The 25,052-nt window shown below is 40.7% G+C and overlaps 1 protein-coding gene across 3 annotated transcripts in view; it reads left to right on the forward strand.

The window, feature by feature from the left end:
• slc12a5b (solute carrier family 12 member 5b) overlaps positions 1-25,052 on the forward strand; it is an 84,152-nt gene that overhangs the window by 57,319 nt on the left and 1,781 nt on the right. The window contains exons 13-26 of one of the 3 annotated variants that reach the window (XM_072682323.1): positions 343-461; positions 702-800; positions 3,588-3,707; positions 4,093-4,197; positions 5,213-5,381; positions 5,591-5,786; positions 5,893-6,062; positions 6,637-6,768; positions 6,880-6,987; positions 8,617-8,742; positions 9,135-9,349; positions 15,362-15,376; positions 15,980-16,113; positions 16,469-23,453. In XM_072682323.1, coding sequence (XP_072538424.1) covers positions 343-461; positions 702-800; positions 3,588-3,707; positions 4,093-4,197; positions 5,213-5,381; positions 5,591-5,786; positions 5,893-6,062; positions 6,637-6,768; positions 6,880-6,987; positions 8,617-8,742; positions 9,135-9,349; positions 15,362-15,376; positions 15,980-16,113; positions 16,469-16,560 — 1,800 coding nt within the window. In that variant the 3' untranslated portion in view covers positions 16,561-23,453. Of the gene's footprint in view, positions 1-342; positions 462-701; positions 801-3,587; positions 3,708-4,092; positions 4,198-5,212; positions 5,382-5,590; positions 5,787-5,892; positions 6,063-6,636; positions 6,769-6,879; positions 6,988-8,616; positions 8,743-9,134; positions 9,350-15,361; positions 15,377-15,979; positions 16,114-16,468; positions 23,454-25,052 lie in introns of those variants that run through there. The other 2 variants (XM_072682324.1, XM_072682322.1) reach the window with 2 other exon arrangements.

Genomic DNA, 25,052 nt, shown 5'->3' on the forward strand with positions numbered 1-25,052 from the left:
GGGGCAGCATCGCATGATTTGTCATTTTGCATGTACTTAACATATAAACCTTTTTCACACTAGCCATAAAATCTAATCTCTCTCATTTCTACCCTCATTCAGAGTTTTTGGTATTGCTAAAGTTATACCATAGCTTATACATGGAGAGCCAAGAGTGCCAAAGTTAAAGTAACAGAGTAACAGAGAATATACATATATATACATGTACATATAATATACATATATAGAATATACATTATTAATTTATATATACATATATGTATATATGAATGAAAATTAATATTTGACTGTCAAATCAAATGTGATCAAATGTAAACTATATTGCGTGTGTGTATTTGACAGGTGTTTGGTCATGGGAAGGCTAATGGCGAGCCAACATGGGCTCTGCTCCTGACAGCCAGCATCTGTGAGATTGGCATCATTATTGCCTCCCTGGACGCTGTAGCACCCATTCTCTCCATGTACGTAATGCGGTTTCCTTTGATTTATAATTTATTGAACGTCAGTGCTTGTTAGCGCTAAACTTCGTGTAACCCTCATGCACTTTTCTCTTTGATGAAGATAAGTGTTTTCAATAATGCATAGGATAGTATTGGATTTACCCTTTATTGGATTGGAATTATGTATGTAACACACACAGACCTCATATCCCTGTGCGTGATTCTCACTGGATTTAATACAACCATGTACGTCTTCCACAGGTTCTTCCTGATGTGCTACATGTTTGTGAATCTGGCCTGTGCTCTGCAGACTCTCCTCAGGACTCCCAACTGGAGACCCCGCTTCAAATTCTACCACTGGTTAGTGCAGCCTATTATCAGCATTAATCACATTTTAAAGCAGGGGACTGTGTACATGTTTTACTGGATGAAAGTATGGGGCAAGTAGAGCTCTTTTTGTCAGCTTCAGGCCAGAAGAGCTTTTAGGACTTTCATACACAACTTGTGAGACTGCATATAGACTGTGGGCCTATAGATCTTTTGGCTAGCCGCTAACCGCACACCACTCAGCTCAATTTAGGGCATGTCAGTGTGTCTTTGCTATCATAACGACGGGAAAAAGTCATATTAAGTAATTAATTAGTCTCTTAATTATTCATGGGTGTGTTTCGGGCGGGACGTGCAATAAACCAATCAGCATGTCACTTGCCATTCCCTTTAAGAGGCTATTTCAATGGTGCAAAGTGGGGGTGTACGCTTGTTGGGCACACGCCTGTGTTGACAATTCACTGCCAAGACAGCAATGAACGTCTGACTGCTGACGTCTGACTAGGTTGTTTTCAGGCAGTGGAGCTCCTGTGTTTTCCATTGCCAAGCTAGCAAAACGCCAGAAACATACCTGACCAACCTCTCATTTCGAGAAGCCGTGAAAATAGACTGCAACACAGGGTGTAAGACACTTTTGAGGTTGTAACTACAGAGGTGGTACCTGTGTGATACCAGAATTAGGGCTGAGCAATTAATCAACATTTTACTTTACAGTCTAAAAAAATCATCAGTGCGTACATCTTTTTTGTTTAACTTCCTATAAACAACGGTTTCTTATCAACATTGCCCTGCTTTTGGAGGCTGTGAACAGTTTAGAGGAATGGTGGGGTTTTACAGGTCTGTGGAACAATAGATGGTTCTTGCATTCCCGTAACTGCTCTACTAGAAAATGTGAAGGACTATTCAAAGTGCAAGAATACAAACTGTGTAATACTGCTCTCATCTACCTGTAAATAAGCACAAGGGCATGCATGCGCACACATAAAGACACAGTGAGGGAGATAGAAAGAGCAATGATGAGAGAGAGAAAAGTAAAGATCCTCAGTGTTACTTGTATTAACGCTTGTATTAAATATGAACAAGATCCATCTCTGATCACCTTTGAATGTAGTTCGAGTGATCCGATCATAATCCGATCACAATGCTTTCCGGGGGTGTTTAAACCTTGCCCTGGCTTTTCATGTGGACAACTGAAATCCGAATGTGATTCGATCACAGGTGCAAACAGAGTCTAAAATTTGAATTATGACATTATATGAGTGAGCTATAATATTCGTATAATAGTTTTTGTAGGCACTGTTTGTGATACAGTTGCTGATACTGAACAAAGGATAGCTTTTGGCTGTATATCTCTATGGTGGAGCTGCATACATGAAATTAGTTGCCTTGATTTTTTAAGAGTTTTACTCCTTAATATCCTATTATTGGTACAACTAAGTGGAGTCAAGGCAACCATCATTTATGTGGACTATTTGGCTTAGAGACAAAAAATTTCCCTTCTGTGAACGTAAATATTAAAACATCTTTAATCATATAGCATACATCACTGGCCAGAAAATGAACCTTCTTGACAGCAGGACCTCAGAACGCCAGTGGTATATCGCCACCTACTGGGTTTGAAAAAGATCTGTAATTAAATGGGAATTTAACCAGCTTTTTAAAAAAAAATTAGCAAAATTAAAGGGTTAAGATGTAATGTTATTTCGAGAGGTTTGCTATGGAATCTCAGTTCTAGAGAATTGTTCACAGTGGTGGCGATGGGTTGCACTAGCTATTCGTAAGTTTTTGTTGAAAGTCTTGACTAAACCCTTGGTGACCTCCAGTAAAATCTGGTTAACTTAATTTTAAATATCATTTTAATAAATAATAAATTCAGGTGGGATGATCCCCATCCCACCTCTTCCCCAACTCCCCAGCTCATCCCAAATGTACTCCAGACGATACTTTTAACCTGTTGTAATTCAGAAAATGCTTAAACCAGCACTTAGTAAACACTTACCCTGCGTTCACACTAGCGGGCAGCAAGTCGTTGTGGGTGTGTTTGAGGCCGCTCGCATTGTTGCGGCTACAAATCCACATACTCCCATAGAAATTAACTGACCGCTTGTCACTCTGTCGGCTGCTAGTGTAAATGCACGGTTACTTTATAACTATCTATCCTGTACAATGATATACTGCTGGTGCCACCATCGCTAGCCATCTAAAGCCTCTAAAAGCTCCCTAAGAAAGTTACAGACTGCTTAATGGTATTTCTGAAGTTTTGACATTAAATATATGTATATACAGAATCCATGATACCAGAGAGGGAATAAACGCAGTCACTGGTACTGTATCCTCTAGGTTTTCAGTGCCTTGGAGCTCAAAGCTTCAAGGCACTGTTGTCAAGCTTGTCATGACTCTTTAAGGCACCTTTCCTCAGAAAAGGTGAACTGGATGTAATTGTAATGTGCCCTTAAAACTCATTAAGGTACCTGTGTTGTACCCTTTTTACAGCACAATACTACCCAAAAAATAGTGGATCCACCACTATTCCACCATGATCAACATTAATAAAAGTGTGTTATTATGCAGAAATGTTGAGAATCACTGGAACTCCCCTTTTTCAGTCTCAAATGAATAAAATTAAATGAAAATGAAAAATGTACTCTTTCTTTTAATGGTTTCAGTACCTACATGAGAAAAGCCCCTTTCCTAAAGAGCAATACTGAGATTAGTTAGAATATAATATGCTAATATTGTTCTATTGTTATGGATCTATCCTAAAACAGCAGTGAAATGCTATACGTTTTACTATAGATTCCTTTATTCTCTTCTATCCAGGGCTCTGTCCTTCCTGGGCATGAGCTTGTGTCTTTCCCTGATGTTCATCTGCTCCTGGTATTACGCCATCGTGGCCATGGGCATCGCTGGCTGCATCTACAAATACATCGAGTTCTGTGGGTAAGCACTCGCAGGCAGCTATCCTGAGAAAGCACTGGACAGCAAACAGACATGAAGCGAAAGCGAAACCTGAGGCCTCCTTCCACACAAGCAAGATCACTCTCTTACTTGGCAGAGTGCTATTATTAGCCGCGCAGACTCTTGTTTTGCTGGCCTGGGTTGGCAGTTTTGTTGTCTGCTCTGTTTAAAGGGCTGCTGGGTTGGATTGGATCGATGGTGCTGTGCTCTGTCATTTGATGCAGTTTACTGTTCTGTTGCTCAGTGTGAGATATCACTCAGATATGTGATATAGAAGAGAAATGATTACTGTAATCACTTTAAGTGCAAATAATGAAGTCCAGATGACTCCTGAGTACACAGTGCGTGATGTTCTCTTCTCTTCCAGGGCGGAGAAAGAGTGGGGTGATGGGATACGTGGGATTTCTCTCAGCGCTGCTCGTTATGCTTTGATGAGGCTGGAAGAAGGGCCCCCACACACAAAGAACTGGAGGTCAGTAGCACACCTACATGCTAGACTGCAGCTTAAACAATTGGGATCATTTTACATATCAACATGATGACCATGTATGTAGAGTAGATGTAAATATAAACATAATATGACCATATTAATAATAATACTATATTGTGGTATATTTATGTTATTTTTTAATAGTTATTTTGATAGTTGAATAATCTGTCAGTTGTTGAGTCAGTTCTTCTCCAAGGCGACTTACAAAAGTGCTTTACTCAGAAAATACCCTTAGCTAGTTTGCATCGACTAGATTCCAAAAACACCTCTATCCTTAGATACTACTAAACACAAAAGTCAGTATGAAGACGACAATACTCAACAGTACCCTTGAAAGAGGCGTTTGAAGACAGACACCCAGAGGAAGGATGCTTGTTTTCCGTGGATCTTAAGGCATGACAGATCAGTCCGAGCCTTACTTGAAGGACTCTTAGTGCAGCTCAGCTTTTGACCACTGCCATCAAGTACGAAGGGGCTGGTCCAGTCTTGGCTTTGTAGGCCAGCAACAGGGTTTTGAATCTGATGCAGGCAGCAGATACAGGAAGCCAGTGAAGAGAACGCAGCAGTGGAGTGACATGGCTGAATTTAGGAACATTGAAGACAACCTGTGTTGCTGCATTCTAGATAAGTTGCAGGGGCCTGATGGTGCGCAGAGGGAGATCAGCCAGAAGAGAGCTGCAGTAGTCAAGTCTTGAAGTGACGAGAGACTGAACAAGCACCTGGATGGCCTCTCTAGAGAGTTTGAAAGTATTTTGTGTTACTGCTTTGTTTGGATTACTGACTCTTATTTCCTCACTGTCCAGCCGGAGCAACAATATAGACCTTCCTTCGTTCATAACCAAGCTGAATGGGCAGCAAGGCATTGAGGCAGCTGCCTTCCGTTTTCAGTGTTATCATGTGTTATGGCCAAGGAACCAGTATTTGAAAAGAAATGTGAATGTGTTGAGTATTACACACAATTCTGATACATCTCTTTGTGTTTCTTCCTCCCCCTCAGGCCTCAGATTCTGGTGCTGGTAGGTTTGGATGGAGAGCAGAACGTGGAGCAGCCACGTTTGCTATCACTGACCAATCAGCTGAAGGCAGGCAAAGGCTTAACCATTGTGGGTGCATGTGTGGAGGGCACCTATCTCAACAACTACGCACAGGCACAAAAAGGAGAACAGGTCAGCACACACACACACACACACACACACACACACACACACAATAAAACACCCATAACAGAAGTGGATTAAACGTAGGCTGAAGCTGAACTCATGAATCGTGAACTCAGTGAATCATGACTAATCATGATTATGAATTATTTAATGACTAATATAACACTGATATGTACGATGCAAGTAAAATCTCTCTCTCTGTCTGTCTGTCTCAGTCCCTGAGGAAGCTGATGGAAACCGAGAGGGTGAAGGGCTTCAGTCAGGTGGTGATCTCCTCTAATCTGCGGGACGCCACGTCACACCTAATCCAGGCCGGGGGGCTCGGAGGCTTGCGTCACAACACTGTGGTGGTCAGCTTCCCCAAAAACTGGAAACAGGCTGAGGACAACCAGCGTCTGAGGAACTTCATCGGTAGGGCGCTGGAGTTTGCATTAGCACTGAGTTCTGATTCAGAACCTCAAGGTGTTGCAGTTACAAATATGTGTGTTTGTGTGCATTTGCTTTTTCTCGCCTTTAGAGGTTGTCAGGGAGACTACGACAGCTCACTTGGCACTGCTGGTACCCAAGAACATCTCTGCATATCCCTCAAATGGTGAGCGCTTCACTGAGGGCCACATCGATGTCTGGTGGATCGTCCATGATGGAGGCATGCTCATGCTCCTGCCTTTCCTCCTGCGCCAGCACAAGGTTTACACACACACACACACACACACACACACACACACAAACACACACACAGACTCTTCTCTTTATCTTAGGAGACATTAAAACTGACCTTTTCTTGCCTTGTACACTCACATTTACATTTAATGCTATTAGCAGATGCTCTTCTCTTGTGCTTTAAGCCAGCTTAAAACTGGCTCTAAACTGTTTTGAGAACGCCCCTCACTGCTGCAGGCCATGAATAATGTCCGTTAATACCACCTAGAGGATGCTAGAGGGCGCTCTGATAGAAAAAAACAAAGGATCCTAAGTGGATCGGAATTAAAATAGCCAATGCTCAATTCATTGAAATATGCCTGGATTGGCCCTAATGCAGAGCACATAGAGATTGGGACATCCATGCTTTCTGCACTAACTGCTAATCTGCTGAATCATTCCTGAGATATAGAGGAGATCTATATACTCTAAACTTTTGTAAATACATTTCTAACTATCTACGGTAAGATGAGCTACACTGAGCATAGTCCGGTTTTGGATCTTTTAAGCTTCTAAGGCATGAAGGGTAATGAGGCATATGTGTATGTGTTGGTGTTTGTAGGTGTGGAGGAAGTGTAAGATGCGCATCTTCACTGTGGCTCAGATGGATGACAACAGCATTCAAATGAAGAAGGACGTGATGACCTTCCTCTACCACCTGCGCCTCGATGCTGAGGTTGAGGTGGTGGAAATGGTGAGATGCACATACGCCTTCGCTGGCACACGCACATGCAAATACGCAAATACACTCCCAGAAAGATCTTATCTAAGCTAATCTGCATTCTATTTTAATGTCTACCCAAAGCACGACAGCGACATCTCAGCCTACACCTATGAGAAAACTCTGGTGATGGAACAGCGCTCTCAGATCCTCAAGGAGATGCACCTGACCAAAAACGAGCGGGAGAGAGAGGTATGGGATGACTGCAGTTTTACAGCGTGCATAGCCTGATCTAGGATCTGTTTTTCCTTTGCTTTGTTTTTATAGTCTTATTGTGTGACATTACCAGTACAGTACCAGTCATAAGTATGGATACACCTGACTGATATTGATACTTTCACAAAGCAGGTGAAGGCTATAAGAAGATAGCAAAGCATTTTCAGGTTTTCATTTCATCGTTTCACAACGCAATAAGAAACAGAATGGAGGGGGCCGGGTTGAGTTCTGGAAGACAGAGGAACCTTTAAAAATAACAGTTGTAATGCTGTAGAATGGCTTGAATGGCAAATCAAAACCCCTGCTTGTCATCAAAAGACATTCAGGCTCTGACATGATGGTGCACTATTCTACTGTGCAGCAAAGCAGGAAAAGCTTCAAATTTTATGCAAATGGTAAATACTCCAGTAATCCTTGTTTATGAATGAGAAATGTGTTACAGTTTCTTAACATCACAGGTAATCTGCACCTTTTACTGTGACCAATATGGTTTGGTATGTTTTTTTTTTTTTATTATTATTTAAATCATCAATGTTTTTCTAAAATATGGTAGCCCTCTTAGGTGTTTTTAGATGTAGGTGTGACCATTTTGTAAGGTAATAAATTAATAATATGAGTGATACATAAGTAATAAATGACTGCTATGTTATTCCTATTTAATACTGAATAATTAGATACTAGTACTAGATACTAAGTCATTTATGGTAGATACTGAGTAATTCATAGTAAATACTAAAGTCATAGTGGATACTGAATAAATCATAGTGAATACTAAATAATTCGTAGTGGGTACTAAATAATGGTAGACACTGAGAAATTCACAGTGGATACTAAATTCATAGTAGATTAAATTATGGTGAATGCTAAATAATTCATAGCGAATACTGAACAATTCATACTGAATAATTCAAAGTGGATACTGATTAGTTCATAGTGGATACTGAATAATTAATACAAGATACGGAATAAGTCATAGTGAATACTGAATAATCAATACAAGATCCTGAATAATTTATAGTGATTACGGAATAATTAATACAAGATACTGAATAATCCATAGTGAATACTGAATAATCAATACAAGATCCTGAATCATTCATAGTAAATACTGAATAATCAATACAAGAGCCTGAATAATTCATAGTGAATACTGAATAATTAATAGTGTACACTGAATAATTCATAGTGAATACTGAATAATTAATAGTGTACACTGAATAATTCGTAATGAATACTGAATAATTAATAGTGTACACTGGATAATGCATAGTAATTACTGAATAATTAATACAAGATCCTGAATAATTCATAGTAAACACTGCAAAATCCATAATGTATACTGAATAATAAGTCTTACGATTAAAGCTTAAAAATAGGCCTAGTGTTCAACAGGTTCATTAAAAAAACTAGTATAGTAGTGTATTATTGTTTTATTAGGGACAGTAAACATTTGTTCTCTTGGCAAAGTGAAGCACCGTAATCATTCTTTCTCTCAGTTGCTGTTGTGCCAGTTTAACAATTATATATAACAAACTTGATGATCAATACTAGATACCCAAGGAAATGATTAAATTGCTGATATTTACACCCTCTCCCCCACCCCAGATTCAAAGCATTACAGACGTGTCTCGTGGCTCCATCCGCCGAAAGAACCCCTCTAACCTGCACCCCCAGAAAAGCATCACCGAGGAGCCAGCAGGGGGCAGTGTGGAGGAGAAACCAGAGGAAGAGGTAGCTCTGGCTTCAGTGTCTTATTTCTTCATCAGTCTCTTTCTTCTTCTGCCGCTGTTATCCATCTACTCATCCACTCCTACACCTGTTTGCCATTTGAGCTAATCGTGCTGTTTTTCTCTCCATGCCATTTCCTGGCTCTGTAGGTGACAGTGTGGAATTCTGTCTGCAGTGGAAAACAGCTCTAAGTCATTCTGTCCCTCCGTCCCTCTCATTCTGTCCTTCTCTCTTTCTTTTAAGATGTTCCCTTGTAAACCTTTTCTTTGGCTCGCCGCACAACACTGTTGTGTTTTTCAGCATTTTCAGTTCCATTATATTTAACTTCTTTTTTTTCCCTCTCAAATGTGTTCCCTCTCTACACCCTTTCTTTACTCCACTTTCTCCTCTCTCAGTCTTTCCGTCTCTCCCGTCCTCGACAGGTGCAGCTCATCCAGGGAAAGAATGCCACACCCACTCCAACAAGCCCCACTTCTCCAGCCTCACTAAGCGCGGGGGCCATGACCCCTGGAGAGGAGATGCAGATGACCTGGAGTGACGAGATGGACAAGGGAAATAATCCGTCGGCAGCTAACCCGGAGACCATCAGAGACATGTTCAACATGAAACCGTGAGTTTCTGGAGCTCTGGAGTCACTACCCCCAAGATCACTGCCTCCAAAAAATGCACTTCTTAATTGAAGGTGTTTTCTTGTGGATGTGCTTTTTTTCTTGATAACACAAATCTTGTTAGCAGGCCATGATTAAGACCACCAGGGCCCACCAGGAGATAAATGAGTAAATATGAAAGTAGATGGCCTCTAGTTACACAAGCTGTCAATCACAAAATCAAGCAACAGAGATAATAAGATTTTTTGCAGCCACAAGATTAATGTAGTCTTATTTATTGATGCATATGGTATTATACAGGCTCTACATGATTTCATTGTGGGGTTCTGTGGCTCTGTGTTCATCAGGCAGCTGCAGCAACTTAAAGTGTAGAGTTTGATTAATATCTGATTCATTTTCTCAGCCAGCACCTTTTGAACTGCTTCACTAGCCAAGCCTGAAGGCCAAACAGTTAAATCAAACAACATGCTGAAACAAGTAGTACAGATCAGCACATAATATCATCAGTCTAACATGACGTCTGTAATCTCTGGCAGTTTCCACAGTTCCTGACTACCTCTGGGTCCCCCTATAGAACTTATGCTATTATAGAAGTATAATCAAATTAAATCACATTTTTTGTATAGCGCTAGCGTTGTCACAAAGCAGCTTTACAGGAATCAGTAGGACAACAAGAGATTAACTAAATATAAAGAACTAAAAGCCAACGGTGATAGTGACGGGAAAACTCCCTCATAGCTGAAGGAAGAAACCTTGGGAGAAACCAAGACTCACAAGGGATACCCATCCTCCTCTGGTCCAAACTGTTTATAAATGATTGCTAAAAGTCAATATAAGTATAATATAGCTAATATAGTCCTAGTATAGATGGTAAGAATAGTAAAAGTAAAGTAATGATGGTTAATTATGGTAATAATAATGACAGTGGCAGATAGTTATAGTGCATGTAAACATTAACATAGTCATTAGACAGATAGCAGTGGCTGCAAGAATAATCACTACTCTGCCTTCCCAGATAAATACACAGGCTTACTGAGGCATTACGCTCCCAGTCCAAGGCAAGCAAGGAGGCCTCAAGACTTAGATAAAGTCATGGGGGCTTGTTGAAGGGCACGAAAGCAAAAATTATAAACATGCAGCTTAAAGTAGATGGGACTGTCAGTTACTTTGGTGTCATTTTATCCCTATATCTTTTAGTACCAATATACCAAATCACAATATTACAGACACATCTTTATTGGTGGGCAGTGTCACAGTTTGGCACGAGACAGAGGCGGACGTACTTACAGGATAATATTTTAATGCTAGACAAGAAAACAGAAACCAAGCAAGCAAACCTTACCAAATAAACACCAAAATCCCATAAACAGTGAACTGGCATGAACTCAAACACAAGAACAGGAAACTTTGCACACATACATGCACAGCCACATACAAGACCAGACAAGGGACGACTGAAACAAAGAGGTACTTATACAGACGCTAACAAGGGAACCACGAGGAACACCTGGGACTAACAAGGGGCGTGGCTAAAGAGGAGACACAGGTGGAAGCACTAATAGACAGGCATGGCTAGGGCAGACAAGACACAAATAGAGGAACACAAACAAAGGCAGACATGACAACAGGGGCAGGCATGACAGGCAGCTTCTTGTGGTTCCTTAATTTTTCACCAGTCCACTGGTAGAAGCTTTCTGCCTGCCATGTCATGTTTTGTACCTGTGATCAGACATAAAATAGATACACCTGATGAGTCAAATGACTTTTTATTAATATAAACCCAGCTACAATCACAGAACCCTAATGGTAGCATCTATCATATAATCCCATGATGCAGATTATAGTGTGTGGTCAGAAAGCACAAAGATGAAGAGCAGCTAAAATATGAACTGATTAAATCAGAAACCTCAGTGGGTCTTTAAAGCTTTGAACTTTACCAATGTAGCAGTATTATTCTCAAATAGAAAGAAACAACATTAAAGGCCCTATTTAAGCGATCTTTTGACGAGAAGTCTCTTAATTAATCATGGGTGTGTTTTGGGCGTAACGTGCGATAAACCAATCTGCAATTTCCAGCAGGGGTGTACACGCGTTGGGCTGCACGCGCCTGTGTTGACAATTCACTGCCAAGATAGCAACGAACGTCTGACTGTTGACGTCTGCCTTAGTTGTTTTCAGTCAGTGGTGCACCTGTGTTTTCCATTGCCAAGACAGCAATACGGCAGAAATTTACCTGAACACCCCTCATTTCAAGACCACCACGCCCATCGGGCATAGTTATATTTGCAAATTTTTATTGATACAGATTATACAGTCTCTGTGATGATATCATTGTGCGGTTCATTGGCCCTGTGTTCATCAGGCAGCTGCAGCAACTTAAAGTGTAGAGTTTGATTAATAGGTGATTCATTTTCTCAGCCAGCGCTTTTTGAACTGCTTCACTAGCCAAGCCTGAAGGCCAAACAGTTAAATCAAACAACATGCTGAAACAAGTAGTACAGATCAGCACATAATATCATCAGTCTAACATGACGTCTGTAATCTCTGGCAGTTTCCACAGTTCCTGACTACCTCTGGGTCCCCCTATAGAACATATGCTAATAAAGAAGTATAATCAAATGAAATCACATTTTTTGTATAGCGCTAGCGTTATCACAAAGCAGCTTTACAGGAATCAGTAGGACAACAAGAGATTAACTAAATATAAAAACCTAGAACTGTGTACTTATGAGGCCTTTCACACCAAACGTCATTTGTCAGAAGGCAAAAATGTGCTGGAACTTTCTTCACCCTCTCTGATAATTTTGCATCAATCATTGGTATGGTAACAGCCAGCCATGACTACTAGGATCTGGGGCAGTGGTGGCTCAGCGCCGGGTTATCGATAACAGGGTTGTGGGTTCGATTCCCGGGCTTGGCAAGCTGCCACTGTTGGGCTCTTGAGCAAGGCCCTTTACCCTCTCTGCTCCCCGGGCACTGGAGTTGGCTGCCCACTGCTCTGGGAGTGTGTGTGTGTGTACTCACTGCCCCTAGCTCACTAGTGTGTGTGTGAGTGTGTGTTCACTACCACAGATGGGGTAAATGCGGTACAATGCACACTGTACAGTGACAAATATGTGCACCCTTACCTTAGAACTTTCAATTAAACTCATTATGTATCCTCCTCACTTGTGGAGCTGCGTCTCCAAGATCTGTTCAAACTCATCCGAGCTGTGTGTGGAAGCTCCCCTGAAGTCTAATCTGTGAAAGAACTCCTTTTTCTTTACTCTTTCAAAAAGCAGCATGCAGTGTTTACTCTACGAAGCCCTCTCTTATATCACTCCCTCTCCCATGTGTGGTGCACTTCATAGGTTGTCAAACAGCAGCACCTCCACCCAAACAGTGTAACCCATCTGTCTGATCTAAAGTCCATTAAATTCAGCAATCGGTTAGACAACTCCATTTAACACGCTGTCACTGTTTAACGATTTGTGTGTTGTATTGCACTATGTAGGCAGTATGAGCTGATGTGAGACAGTGCCAATAGTCTCTTCTCAGAAAGAGTAAACCGTGCAGGTTAGATTCAACTCTAGGGATGTTTCTGCACACGGCTCGTAGCTGGTTTTAGAGATTAAAGAGCTCATTTTACAGGTCTCAAAAACACATTCTGCAACATTCTCCATGTTGCATCTGGAGTGAATAGTATAAGCCCAATAAAAAAAATAGTCTCTGAATATTTCACGTTTTTGTTTTTGCTCATTTGCGTCACATTCGGTGTGTAATAGCCTTAAGAGAAATAGGCCTTTATGCTTTAAAGTATCTATCCTACATTATTCTTTATTATTTTAGACTTTTATGAGGTCCACTTACAACGTTAGTATGACTTTATGTTCCAAAACCAGTCACAATTCACTTTAACATGATCGTTGTGTTTATACTAGTCAGCTTTGGTTCATTTAAAGCGAACCCTGGTGTGATGGCTCTGTGCAGTTTGTCAGAGTAAGTGTGAACACTGTCTTTTGAACTCTAATGCACACTAAACAAATTTCTAAAGGGACTGTGGTCTGGTATTAGCCCCCGCTCACCAACGCCATGCTGCCCGGTGCAGACCTGCACACGTTTCTGTGCTTTAACTTATTGTGGCTGATGCTTTAGTTTAGTGGGGGTATGTCCTAAACCCCACACTACCACACTACTACATAGTGTTTTAAAACTGGCTCGTGGTTTAATACTGAGATCAAGATGACTTGATTTAATAAGCCAGGTTTAAGGATCCAACTGTTTTTAGTCATTTTTTGAGTCTTTTTCCCACTAGTTATTGCATGGATCACACAGGACTCGAGGACACACCAGGATAATGCAGACCTCGACTTGCAGCCTTCTGTAATAAGTGTGCCACATGTCACTTTTGTCCTTTTCCGTTCAATTGCAAATATGTCAGTATGATCGCAAAGCAAAGCAAACCAGGACTAAAATGTAACTGTATAATTTTCTTGCTTGGTCCCCATCAAGGGAACTGAACTACAAGTATAAACACAGCCTTAAATTTAGGCAGGCTGTTTTTGTTACTGCATCTTTAAGATGGATGTAAGTAGGGCCGGGTAATATAACGATATTTAAACGTATCATGACAAATGTTGTTATCGTGATACACAATATCCAGGGAAAGCATATCGATGATGTTATTAGTGGTTAATAAACACTGATCAACTGCAGGTTTCATTACTAACAGTGTAATTAGACTGGTGTAATTAGATGAAGTGCAGCAGATGTTAAATAAAATCACAGTATTCAGTACGGGAGAGGATCTAAAAAAGCAGTATTAAGTCTGTGATTACGTGGCAGGACAGGGCAGTGCAGTGGTGGCTCAGCGGTTAGAGCGTCGGGATATCTATAACAGGGTTCGATTCCCTGGCTCGGCAAGCTGCCACTGTTGGGCCCTTGAGCAAGGCCCTTTACCCTCTCTGCTCCCCGGGCGCTGAAGTTGACTGCCCACCGCTGTGTGTGTGTGTACTCACTGCCCCTAACACATGTGTGTGTGTGAGTGTGTTTTCACTACCAGATGGGTTAAATGCGGAGGACACATTTCGCTGTACAGTGTACACTGTACAGTGACAAATACGTGCACCTTTACCTTTTACGTGATATTTAAATATCATGATATAGTATTTTTACCATTTCGCTCAGCCCTAGATGTAAGATAAATGTGCTTTGTGCCTGCAATATGAATGGGCAGGACTAACTTTAACAGTGTTTACATATTGCTTCAAACTTCTCTATTTCAAAGAAGCGAGGTTTTTTTTTGCATGATGTGGCTTCTAAAGCAATGCTGAAGATGTTTAAAAAGATATTTAAAGTAAACTGACTAATTGTTTAGTAATGCGCATTACATCGGCTAAGCTTCTGTTTCTACTTAAGCATTTACCATGAGGGTGAATATCCTGGTTGAATTTAGGGGGTAGGGAGACGGGCGCACTGGCCCCAGGGGCCCTGGTGGTCTTAATCATGGCCTGCCAACAAGGTTTGTGTTACCAAGAAAAAAGGCGAAAGAGAGCAAAACACCCCCCTTCTCTCTCTCTCTCTCTCTTGTTTTTTTTTAAGAAAGCAAAAGCTGGGCTACAGGAGGACATACATATATAATCATACAGGCAACTTTAAATATGCAGAGACATAGCAATCCAACTGATTCAAGCTGCAATGTATTATATTACAAACTCCCTTTTCCAGAATATGCATTTTGTTTGAGGCTGCTGGAGGAATCACCAAAAGACTGTGTTGGGTTTACTCAACATCCTGTGGGATCTTATTACTTATAACTTCAAAAAAAATCCCAAACCCCATTCCCAATCCGTTTGCATAGACAAGGTCAAAACGCACTTTTCAAGGTCACGGAAAATGTGTGGCTGTAGTGCTGCATGCTGTAGTCTGTGCACACCTATAACAACTCCTTATGTGGTCATGTGGGCTGTATGTGTATTTTGTTGTTGTGTAACAAACCCTGAGTTCATTCTTGTTCTCTCCTGGCCATGCCTCAGGGAATGGGAAAACCTGTGAGTACCCTTTCATGTTAATATCACGTCCCAAAAACATCCCCTGTTCCTTTGGATTACCCTGCCATGTTACAAAATTACACCCACCCCCCATTTCTGCCATTGTCAAAATATAATTTTCATCCTTTTTATAATAAATAATATATGAAAGATGCACTGTGAGCTTTATGTCCTGTACACATTAAAGGAACTGCATTATTTCAGCTGTGTATCCAATCCAGTCCTCAAATAAGATCATGCCTTTTTAAAGAACCAATAGAATGCACTGGCACAAACATCTGTAGTAATGAAAAAAAGGAATTATTGGATTTATTGGAGAGACTGAGCCAGAACGCACTGATGGCTCTTTTTTACACTGTTATGGAGGCACACTCTCCACTTCTATGCAAAATCAGCAATCAAGAATTATTGCCAGTGACAAACCATCTTTGGATAGAAGCTGGTTTGGATTGATGGATACATATTGAAGGCTGGAGCTGGTTTCTGCAGATCCTGCTTCAGTTTAGACCTCACTGATTCTAGGGCAGAACTTTGAATAGAAATATAAATGGCATGAAAAGCCCTGCCTGGCCTATAAGCGTTCTCCACTCTTTTCTCCTACAGGAACCAGTCAAATGTGAGGCGCATGCACCACGCGCAGAAGCTGAATGAAGTCATTGTGAAAAAGTCACAAGAAGCAAAGCTGGTCCTGCTGAACATGCCCGGACCTCCCAAAAACCGCACAGGGGAAGAGAACTGTATCCTTTCTCTTGCTCCTGCTTGTTTTTAAGAGCCCCTTTCCTTTCTCGGTGTACCTTCGCCTCTGCCTGTGTTTGATTTATTCAAATCTGTTTCAAAACACACAGTCGCTGGATCCAAAGCAGATTTTCTTGAACCACATCTCTCCCGGAAATTGCTGGATGCATACCAGGTTTTGTTTTACAAAACTCACTCACAGCATCCATTGCTGGCTCTCGCTCTACGGCACAGGCTACAGCTAGCCCTTTAGCTCTTTCTAGATTTCATGAAGGGGCATCAGGAGGAGGTGATTGATGTGCATGCGAATCCGTTTTGGTGTCCAGCTCTGCTCCTTGACTTGATCTTTTCTTACAGACATGGAGTTCCTGGAGGTGCTGACTGAGGGCCTCAATCGGGTCCTCCTCGTGCGTGGCGGAGGACGGGAGGTCATCACCATCTACTCTTGAAGGGCCAAGCTCAGCAGCCACCGAATCTTACTCTCATCTCCCATCTTCCCATGTACCGCGTAGACTGAACACCCCCCTCCCCCATCGTGTCCCCTCTATGACTCCACCATGAGCAATATAGCCCCAGCACATATCAGATGACTTTGCACTACATGAACAAAGACCTCCTTATTACACCAGCTTAGTAGTCGTTCTAACTAACTGACACTGCTCCTTCTTCTTCTTCTTTACTTGTTTGTCCTCATCTAGATTATCAAACAGCTTGCTCTCAGCCGCGTCGACCGGGTTTTGAGTGCGCAGCCGGGTGGTTGACTTGGTAGACCTTTGCTACTACTCTCTGAGGAACTGTATCGTACTCCAAAGTCGAACTCAAGTCCGATTGCTCCTGTAATTCAGTTTGGGGCGAACAAATACCACGATCTGATACTGTACCGAGAGGAAAGCTTCGTTTAGAGCGAACATCGTAATCCAATTCTGAGTGCAGAGTTGATTTAATGACAGCCAATCAGATCAGAGGTCGAGTGGTAAAGGGGTAGGTGAGGAAAACAAACAAACAAACAAACAAACAAACAAACAAAAAAACGTCTTCCAGTGTTTTGTCTAATGGTTTGAGAAGCACTTTGAATACAAATCCCCAGGGTGTGTGTGAGTGCGCTAGACATAACTACTCAGAGAAGCTTCTAGAACAAAACCCTGTGGCTGTACTGTAAGTCCATATTCTCCCCATGACCATTTTGCATGCTATCTGTCTACGTGTCAAGCAGCAAGGAACCATATGTGATGAGTCTAAAGAGATAAACGAATGCCGGCGGTGTGTGTGTGTGTGTGTGTGTGTGTGTGTGTGATCGCATGTATGTGTTTGTGTGTTGCTGGTGGTACAGAGTGGCTGTTGTTGTGACTGTATTCTGAAGTTCCAAGGTCAAAGCTTCTTGGGAACCAGTTTTGCAAGCTTTATATATATATAAAACAAACACACACACACACACACACACACAGATACACACAATGGCAGCCCTTTTTTTGGTTTTGATACTAAACAAGTCTGGTTCCTGTCAAGACGTTATAATTTCACAGATATTAAATATATAATAGTAAATTATACACATCAGCACACTGAGACATGTACATACTGTAAAATAACTGTGATACATGTTATTACTGAGAAAAGTGCATTGGAAAAGACCATTGTATAAATAAAAATTATATACAGCATAAAATCTGACATAAAGCGACATATCTATATATATATATCCGAAGAAGATGACTATTAATAAGATATTTATATTTCAAATGTTTATCTACAGAACCACTAATTTAATCATCAGCATTTTTGAATGACTAACATGATATCAATCAGCACCTCTTGCCAAATACTGAAATGTGATTTGTGCCACAAAAAATATATAAATATATATATATATATATATATATATGAAAGGACCTTAAATCTATACTTTCTCTATTTCCATGCAAACAGGAGACGGAGACAGGGAGACAGGGTCTTTGCTTAGCTAGTACGGAACTGTGTGGGACTGTGTGGGACAGCGCACAGAAATGAAGTTATGTTTGATTTGAGAAGTGATTTACTACTTCGGACCATGCCTTCAGCTTACGGTGATTTGGGAGGAGACTGTAAGAGATGGGTGGGAGTTTTGGGCTGGAGTTTGGGTGGCTTCTGCTTTGGGGTAGGAGGCCAGCGCCAACCGACTGATAAGTGGAGCTAGGAATCATAGATGACGGGTTGAAAAGGAAGGTGACGGGGTGGTGGAGGGTTATGAAAGACTGTAAACAGCATAGCGATGGAATTTACAGGATGTTGGATTAGGGAGCAGGGACTTCAGGCATGTTCCTTCTCATTTCATAACTCCACCAATGCTGTGAAGTTCTAAGAGGACCACCTTCGTTCACTTTTCATTGTTATTATGATGCACCACACGTACATCCACTGAACATATTAACGCTTAAAGGTGTACAGCAAGTTGTCACACTTTTCTCTATTCTTATAAGGATTAACTTGCGTTACGGAGAGATCCCACATGTATGCTTTTAAAAATAAAGGTGCTGCAAAGGGTTCTTTAAGCCGAGCCACAGAAGAAGCAATTTTTATATGCATAAAGAACCAATTCCTTCCATTTTTGTAGGAGAGATATATGTGTGAAGAACCTTTTGATGGTTCAAAGAAGTGGGTGTAAAGGTTCTTTACCAGTTCAAAGGTTCTTCACACTCACATCTCTCTCACAAAAATGGTTCTTCATGAAGCCAAAAATAGCTTTTCCATGGCATCACTCTAAGAACCCTTTGTAGCATCATTCATTTTGTGTAAAGCAAGCATCACCTGTAAGAGAAACACAAACTGCTTAAATACTGAAGAACATTGCTATATGTTTACTTATCGTAGAAGTAGATTAAAACATAGATATACATTTATCCAAAATATAATCTTATTTTTTGTATGATTACAACAAAGAAAAATGTATACTGAATAGACTAGTGACAAAAAAATCAATATAAATATATTTGTTGTCTTGTGCATAATTGTGAGTGAGGGTGAAGGACAAACTAGCGCTACGTTTTCGACTGAAATCCAATTGCATTGAGGATGCTGCTACTGTCATTAATGTGTAAATATATCACAGTAAAATAAACGCTTTGAGCAGGCCGCTGGTGGACATGACGTGCACTACGCTGGATGTTGCTTGTCCCCATAGGGTTTTTGTTTTTTCAGGCACCTGTACTGGCTAAGCCTCCACTGACTAACAGTGTCCGGTAGTGCACGGCTAAGCTTAACTTGTGTTGGAAATCACTCAGTCGCATATTATACACAGTTTTAGGCACTCTGTGTCGAAGGGAAGGACTGATTCACTTGTGCAGAGCATTCTCTAGATACTTAGTTAGAGACCCCACCACACTGTTAGAGCACACCACTTCTAATCGAATCCTCTGATCATCTGAGAGAAGGCCTGGCTGAGAGGCAGTTGATAAGGTGATAAAACTGACCTCAGGCTACGAGATTTGTGAGGAAATCATCCCACCACTGTTTCTTACTGTTTTGCTGATCACATTAACTACCAGCCAGTTTGTTCGTGAATGGACGTTTAGCTTTTGTTTTTTTAATCAGTGCATATAGAAAATATACTACCTTTTATTATAGTAGTTGAAGTTACAGTGATAGGAAGAACATGGAAAATGCTAGTGAACCATATACATTCTGCTCATTATTTTGTTTGTTTGTATTCATTATTTGTTTTCAGTTTCATTTGTTTTGCTTATTTATTTGCGTATTTATTATTTAGTGAATTGTTAAGAGTCAAATATGTTTTGGTACATTTAGAGATCTGTTACTTTACCTTTTTTTCTTATTTGTTCAATTTGTTCAAAAGTAGCTTTCCTTTAGTTGTTATTCACATGATCAAATTTCTCAAATAGTTACTACCTATTTTCCAGAGCTAACTTGAGGGTTGTTGACTAGTTGCATAGCTGCCTACCATATGTTGTATCTGTTATTTAATGAGGGGCTTTACCGCTATATGTCTTGAATTTATGTGGTACACGAAATGCCACATGTGAGAATATCATGCCGTACTGTTTGATGACTGCCAGTATTGCATATATAATGGAAGTATACGCACTTTATTATGGATCTAAAAGTATTCTCTAAAAGAAGAGCCCTATTTGGATGGGATTCAAATATATATTGGGTCCTGGGGTAATTCTTTCTTTCATTTTATTTCTGTCTCTGAGAAAATTCCAGGCCGAATTGCCTACTCTTTTTCACTGAAGTCCGAATTCACTTCTCCGCGTTTTTCTGGCACCTCTTTCAATGCTAATATCTGCTACATATCCAATATCCTCCAGTAGATATCAAACGCTTTCCAAATCCCAAAGCGAAAACTTTTCTTCACTCCGAGCTGAAGTAAAAGCAATCAATCGGGTTCTAAACTCCCTCGTCCTGTGGTGATTTTATCGTTTTTCAGAAGTGAGAGTTTTATCATGGAGGAGACATGTAGGATTTTCATTACAGGCTTCCCCCTGATAAACTAATCCAGTCTGAAAAGGGCTTTACCAAACCTGAGGTTTTTTTTGGCAACGACTGAAGTGAATCCTACTCACGGTGATGCTAAGGGCTCTCCAATATCATTTCACTGGGTTAGACTGCATATGCTCTAATCAGGGCTGTACAGAGATCAAGACATTTCTAGATCTAAGAAAAAATATTGAAAATTCCCAAGGAACGTGCACTTCCTTGTTCAAGGCTAGGCTTAATCTGTGTCCATCAAAGAAGTGGCTCACCCCTAGCGCATTTAGCAAGAGTTTTAAAGTTTAGGTCTGGACAGTGTAGACCAGAAGCTAGCACTGTGAGGTGGCAGTCAAAAATAATTCCAGATGTATGAACATGTATTGTGCACGTTACAGACAGTTACTGTGTTCCAGGTCCTTTATTGGTGTAGAAATAGTATTTTTCTTCGCTCGCTCATTTTCCCTCACTTGTTTTGAACTGAGGAACATTGCTTTTTAAAGACTATCGAATCTCGCCGCTCGAATCACAACTCATGCTTATTATGCAATGTTGACTCTCAGACTTCCTGCAATGAAGTGTTTTCTACTGGTAGTCCAGCAAGGTCACTCAAGCGACCGGTTAATTAGATTTGTATTTTAATTCATTGCAGGTCTTTCAGAAGGTGCTAATGCTAACTTATGCATGAATAAGCGAATTTAGCTGCGGAAATACACGTGAGAGTGTGATTTAACAATGACATGTTTTGTACAAGTAGGTCAGAGAGCGTCTTTCTAGACCGTCTACTAGAGGCACTGATTTGCAGACAGTTGTGTCAGTCCCGGGATCTGATTCGTCCATGATGTGTGGATCAGAAAGACGTACCGATGCAATAATTAGCAGACCTGTGGGTTCCTCATACAGGAAGGGCTATTCAGTCAGACTTCATAGAGTACAAACAAGTAAAAACTCATCAGGAATTACATTTGGAATTACTATGGGTTCATTCCTTTGGGTTTGAGTATTGGGTCGCACTTTACTGAAGGATAGCATTCGTAAGGCTATGTGACACTTACAGTACATAAGCCTTTCATGACACCTTATAAAGGCTTAATTCATCATAAAGGCTGCTTTTGTCAATTTTGATGACCTGTCATGTCAGCTAGTGATTACTTAGCTGTCATGTCAGCTGTCCTGAAGGGCTTATGTAGGTGTTGTGTAGTCTTAGGAACGCTGTCTGTCAGTCAAATTTTACCTAATATTATATAAAGGGTATGCACATGATATCATAGTTGGTGGAAGTCATTGCAGCCAGGCCTAGAGTGGTCATAAGGCTGACTGAGTGGCAGTGTTAGCAGTTTCAATGACGTCAAAAATGGGAAAGAATGGGAAAGAGCTGTTGTGTGGTGGACAGTACAAAAATAACTGGAAATCAGGCAAGGAAATGTGTGGGAGCTCACTGATTGGCAAGGTCACAATCTCAAAACAGGTGGGGAAAAAACCTAGACCACCATAGTTGCGAGTTCAGCAACATACTAAGTTTGATTAGCAGGGCAAGCAAACCAGGATGAACCAGTCTTTGATTCTGTGATTTGAGCCTCAATTAGATGGAAGTTCCAGGCTACATATCAATGTCCATGGACTATTGGTTCTTTGGTAATTTGGCTGGATTGCTGTTGAGTCCAATTGTCTTTAACTTGAGCAGATAATGGCTTAATTCATTCTGGGTTTAAATGTTTTCCCTAATAATCGCAGCCGCATTGCAGAAAGTTTTGCTACTCAGTCCAACTAAAGGGTTGTGTTCCAGCGGTTATGATGTCAGTGCATACCCTCCATAGTGGAGACGTATATTTAGACACTTAGTTACGTTAGCCTAAATTTGTCAAATTTGATGGTCCTCTGCAGGTCTTTCAAGAACTAGCACCTGGACACTGACCTACAATCTCTTTGTATTACATCTCTTTAGGAAAAGAATTTAAGGAAAGAGTTGATTGCAGCTTCACAGGGTAGTTGTTTGTGTTCTTGCAGATATCTGTGTGGAATGGCAGATTATGGAATACTTGGTAATTTAATGTTTTGTAGAGGATGGATGAGATCCATAGTGCGTCATTGAGCCTTTTCCTTTAAATCTCCTCCTCATGTCTGCATGTAGCTGTAGATTCGTGTTTTTAATGGAGTTTACCAAAACTTAGTACAACCACAGCTTTGCAACGTTTTGTAAAGGCACACGTGCACCCTCGGAAAGCTCCGAATTCCGAAATCCCCACAATGTGAGCACCCAGCAAAAAACTAGAGCCAGAGAATTAGCGTTTCTACACCGATGGCATTTGTATTCTGTCCTTAGAAAAAAAAAAGAGTAGTGATACATTTTGTATGGTAGTGTAACGTGGATCCAGAGACGCTGATCTTGGGTAGTGACATAGATGTTTTATGTTCTCTGTTAACACTCTCCTTTTAGCAAGGATTCATATTTATTTGTGTATGTGCGTGTGCATGTGTGTGTGAGAGAGAGAAGTTCTAACAAAAGGTGAGAATGAAAGAGAGAGAGAGATATAGAGAGAGTATATGAGTGTGTGTATGTGTGGCTGTGTGTTTGAGTTGTACTGCTGTAGGAGTTAAGACAGGCTAGGCCTTGGTGGTTAATTTTGTAAATATCAGAACTATGATAGAGTTATATCTTAGTGTAGCTGTTTCATTTCTGTGTCCATGCAAGTCTAATATTTTAAAGAGATAGAAATGTGTATTCTCTATTGTGTTCTACAAAACATATTTAAAAGAAAAGATCTGAGATTATTGTTTTACCTTGTCAAATGCTTCTACATTACATGGCTAATGGTTTCTCTGGACCATTTTATAGAGTTGTCTGCACTAATGCAATAAATTGTCATTTTATTACACACATTGTTGTAATGGTCTTTGTTGAGAACTGGTTTCTACAACCCTCTAAACCCTAAAGGCCAGTGTGTGGGGCCATATTTCAATTTCTTGCTCTTAAATTACCTAAATTGCATTTTAATGTCATAACAGTTACTGTATATTTATTAGTTCATGAATAAAAGGTCTGAATAAAGCTAGATTTTAGATATAAGCCTATGGTTTTAGGGGTTAACTAAAAGAGATTTCAAAAGGCCTAACTTGCTAAATGCATGTTTCGTGATCTACTGAGAATTAATAACATCAATAATATATGACTGCAGAGCCACACAGTTTCATAGCATATTTAATACACAGGCTAAAACTTGTTGCAGTGCACCCACAAGCAATGCCCCCATGTAAACAGAGGATTGTGTGAACAGGGAATTGGGTAGCAATGCTCCCACAAGCAATGCCTCCAACACCAGGATAGTGAAGACTAGCATGTATCCTCAAATGCACGTAGAGCCAGCCACTACGTCTTTTCGAAGTGCTAGACTGCCAACACTCTTAGAAGCAGAATTGGATCCCCAATTCCGATACAACAGCTAACAGATGTCTATGCTGACAAGATCACAGTAGAAGTGACGTGGGGAGGAAGTGCCATCAACTCACAGCAAAACCAATAGTGCTCTGGTGGACTCTGATGGCTGGCATGACCCAGGATTAAAATAACAGTGGCAGCGGCTTAGTCTGCTGGACCACTCATAGGCCCCTGCTTTTTGATTTTCTGGTTGAATCTTCCCTTCTGCAACACCGCAGCACAATTGTACCTTTTTTTGTCTGCCTTGGCTAGTTGAACTGCCCCTCCTGCAATGTGATTGGCTAGCCAATCTTTCCCTCCTGCAAACCATAACTTGCTGAAACTCAGAACACCAGTTCTGAGAAGCAAACATGCTAACCGCAACACGCTGCTTGCAGCATTCTGCCAAGTACCCCTGACTGCAGAACAAAAGCATAGTGAGTCGAAATCCTACTTTTTACCATTTGCATTGGTCCAAAATCGTTTTCATTTGTCCAAAATTGGAATTGGACCTGATCCAGACCCTCCCATGACATCAGAAATCGCTGGTATTTTCCTGCTGCTGCTGCCTTAGACTTATGGTGTCCAGATGGTTATGCATTTGTAAACCCATAGATTTCTGAGTTTACCACAAATTATCCTACATAAAATGTGGTTCCATAAGAACTGTTTAACACCATAATTGAGCTTAACAGTCAAGAGATATTTTAATTAGGGAAAACTATTACAGTTGTTACAATAAGCTTCTGATACATCAAGACATCATACATTAATATCAGTACTCTGGGCTGCAATGCTTGCTTTTAGGACCAGGGTTTAGAGATTCTTGCTATCTCTCCACAAGAACTCTATACACCTGACTTGATCGTTGCCATGCCAACCTCATATACCGTGCTACCACTCAGTATGGGAGACTACTGCAATCTTTTACTGACTCATTAATAGAAATGCTGACTGTCTTTTTGCCTTTACAATGAGGCCTTGATTGCCAATGATCCTTTCCTGGTACCTTCACTGTTCTGAATCCTCTTTCCTTCTCTAGTACCACACCCTTTGGTGGAG

The sequence above is a fragment of the Salminus brasiliensis genome, chromosome 6 (assembly GCF_030463535.1).
Source record: "Salminus brasiliensis chromosome 6, fSalBra1.hap2, whole genome shotgun sequence".
NCBI classification, from domain to species: Eukaryota; Metazoa; Chordata; class Actinopteri; order Characiformes; family Bryconidae; genus Salminus; species Salminus brasiliensis.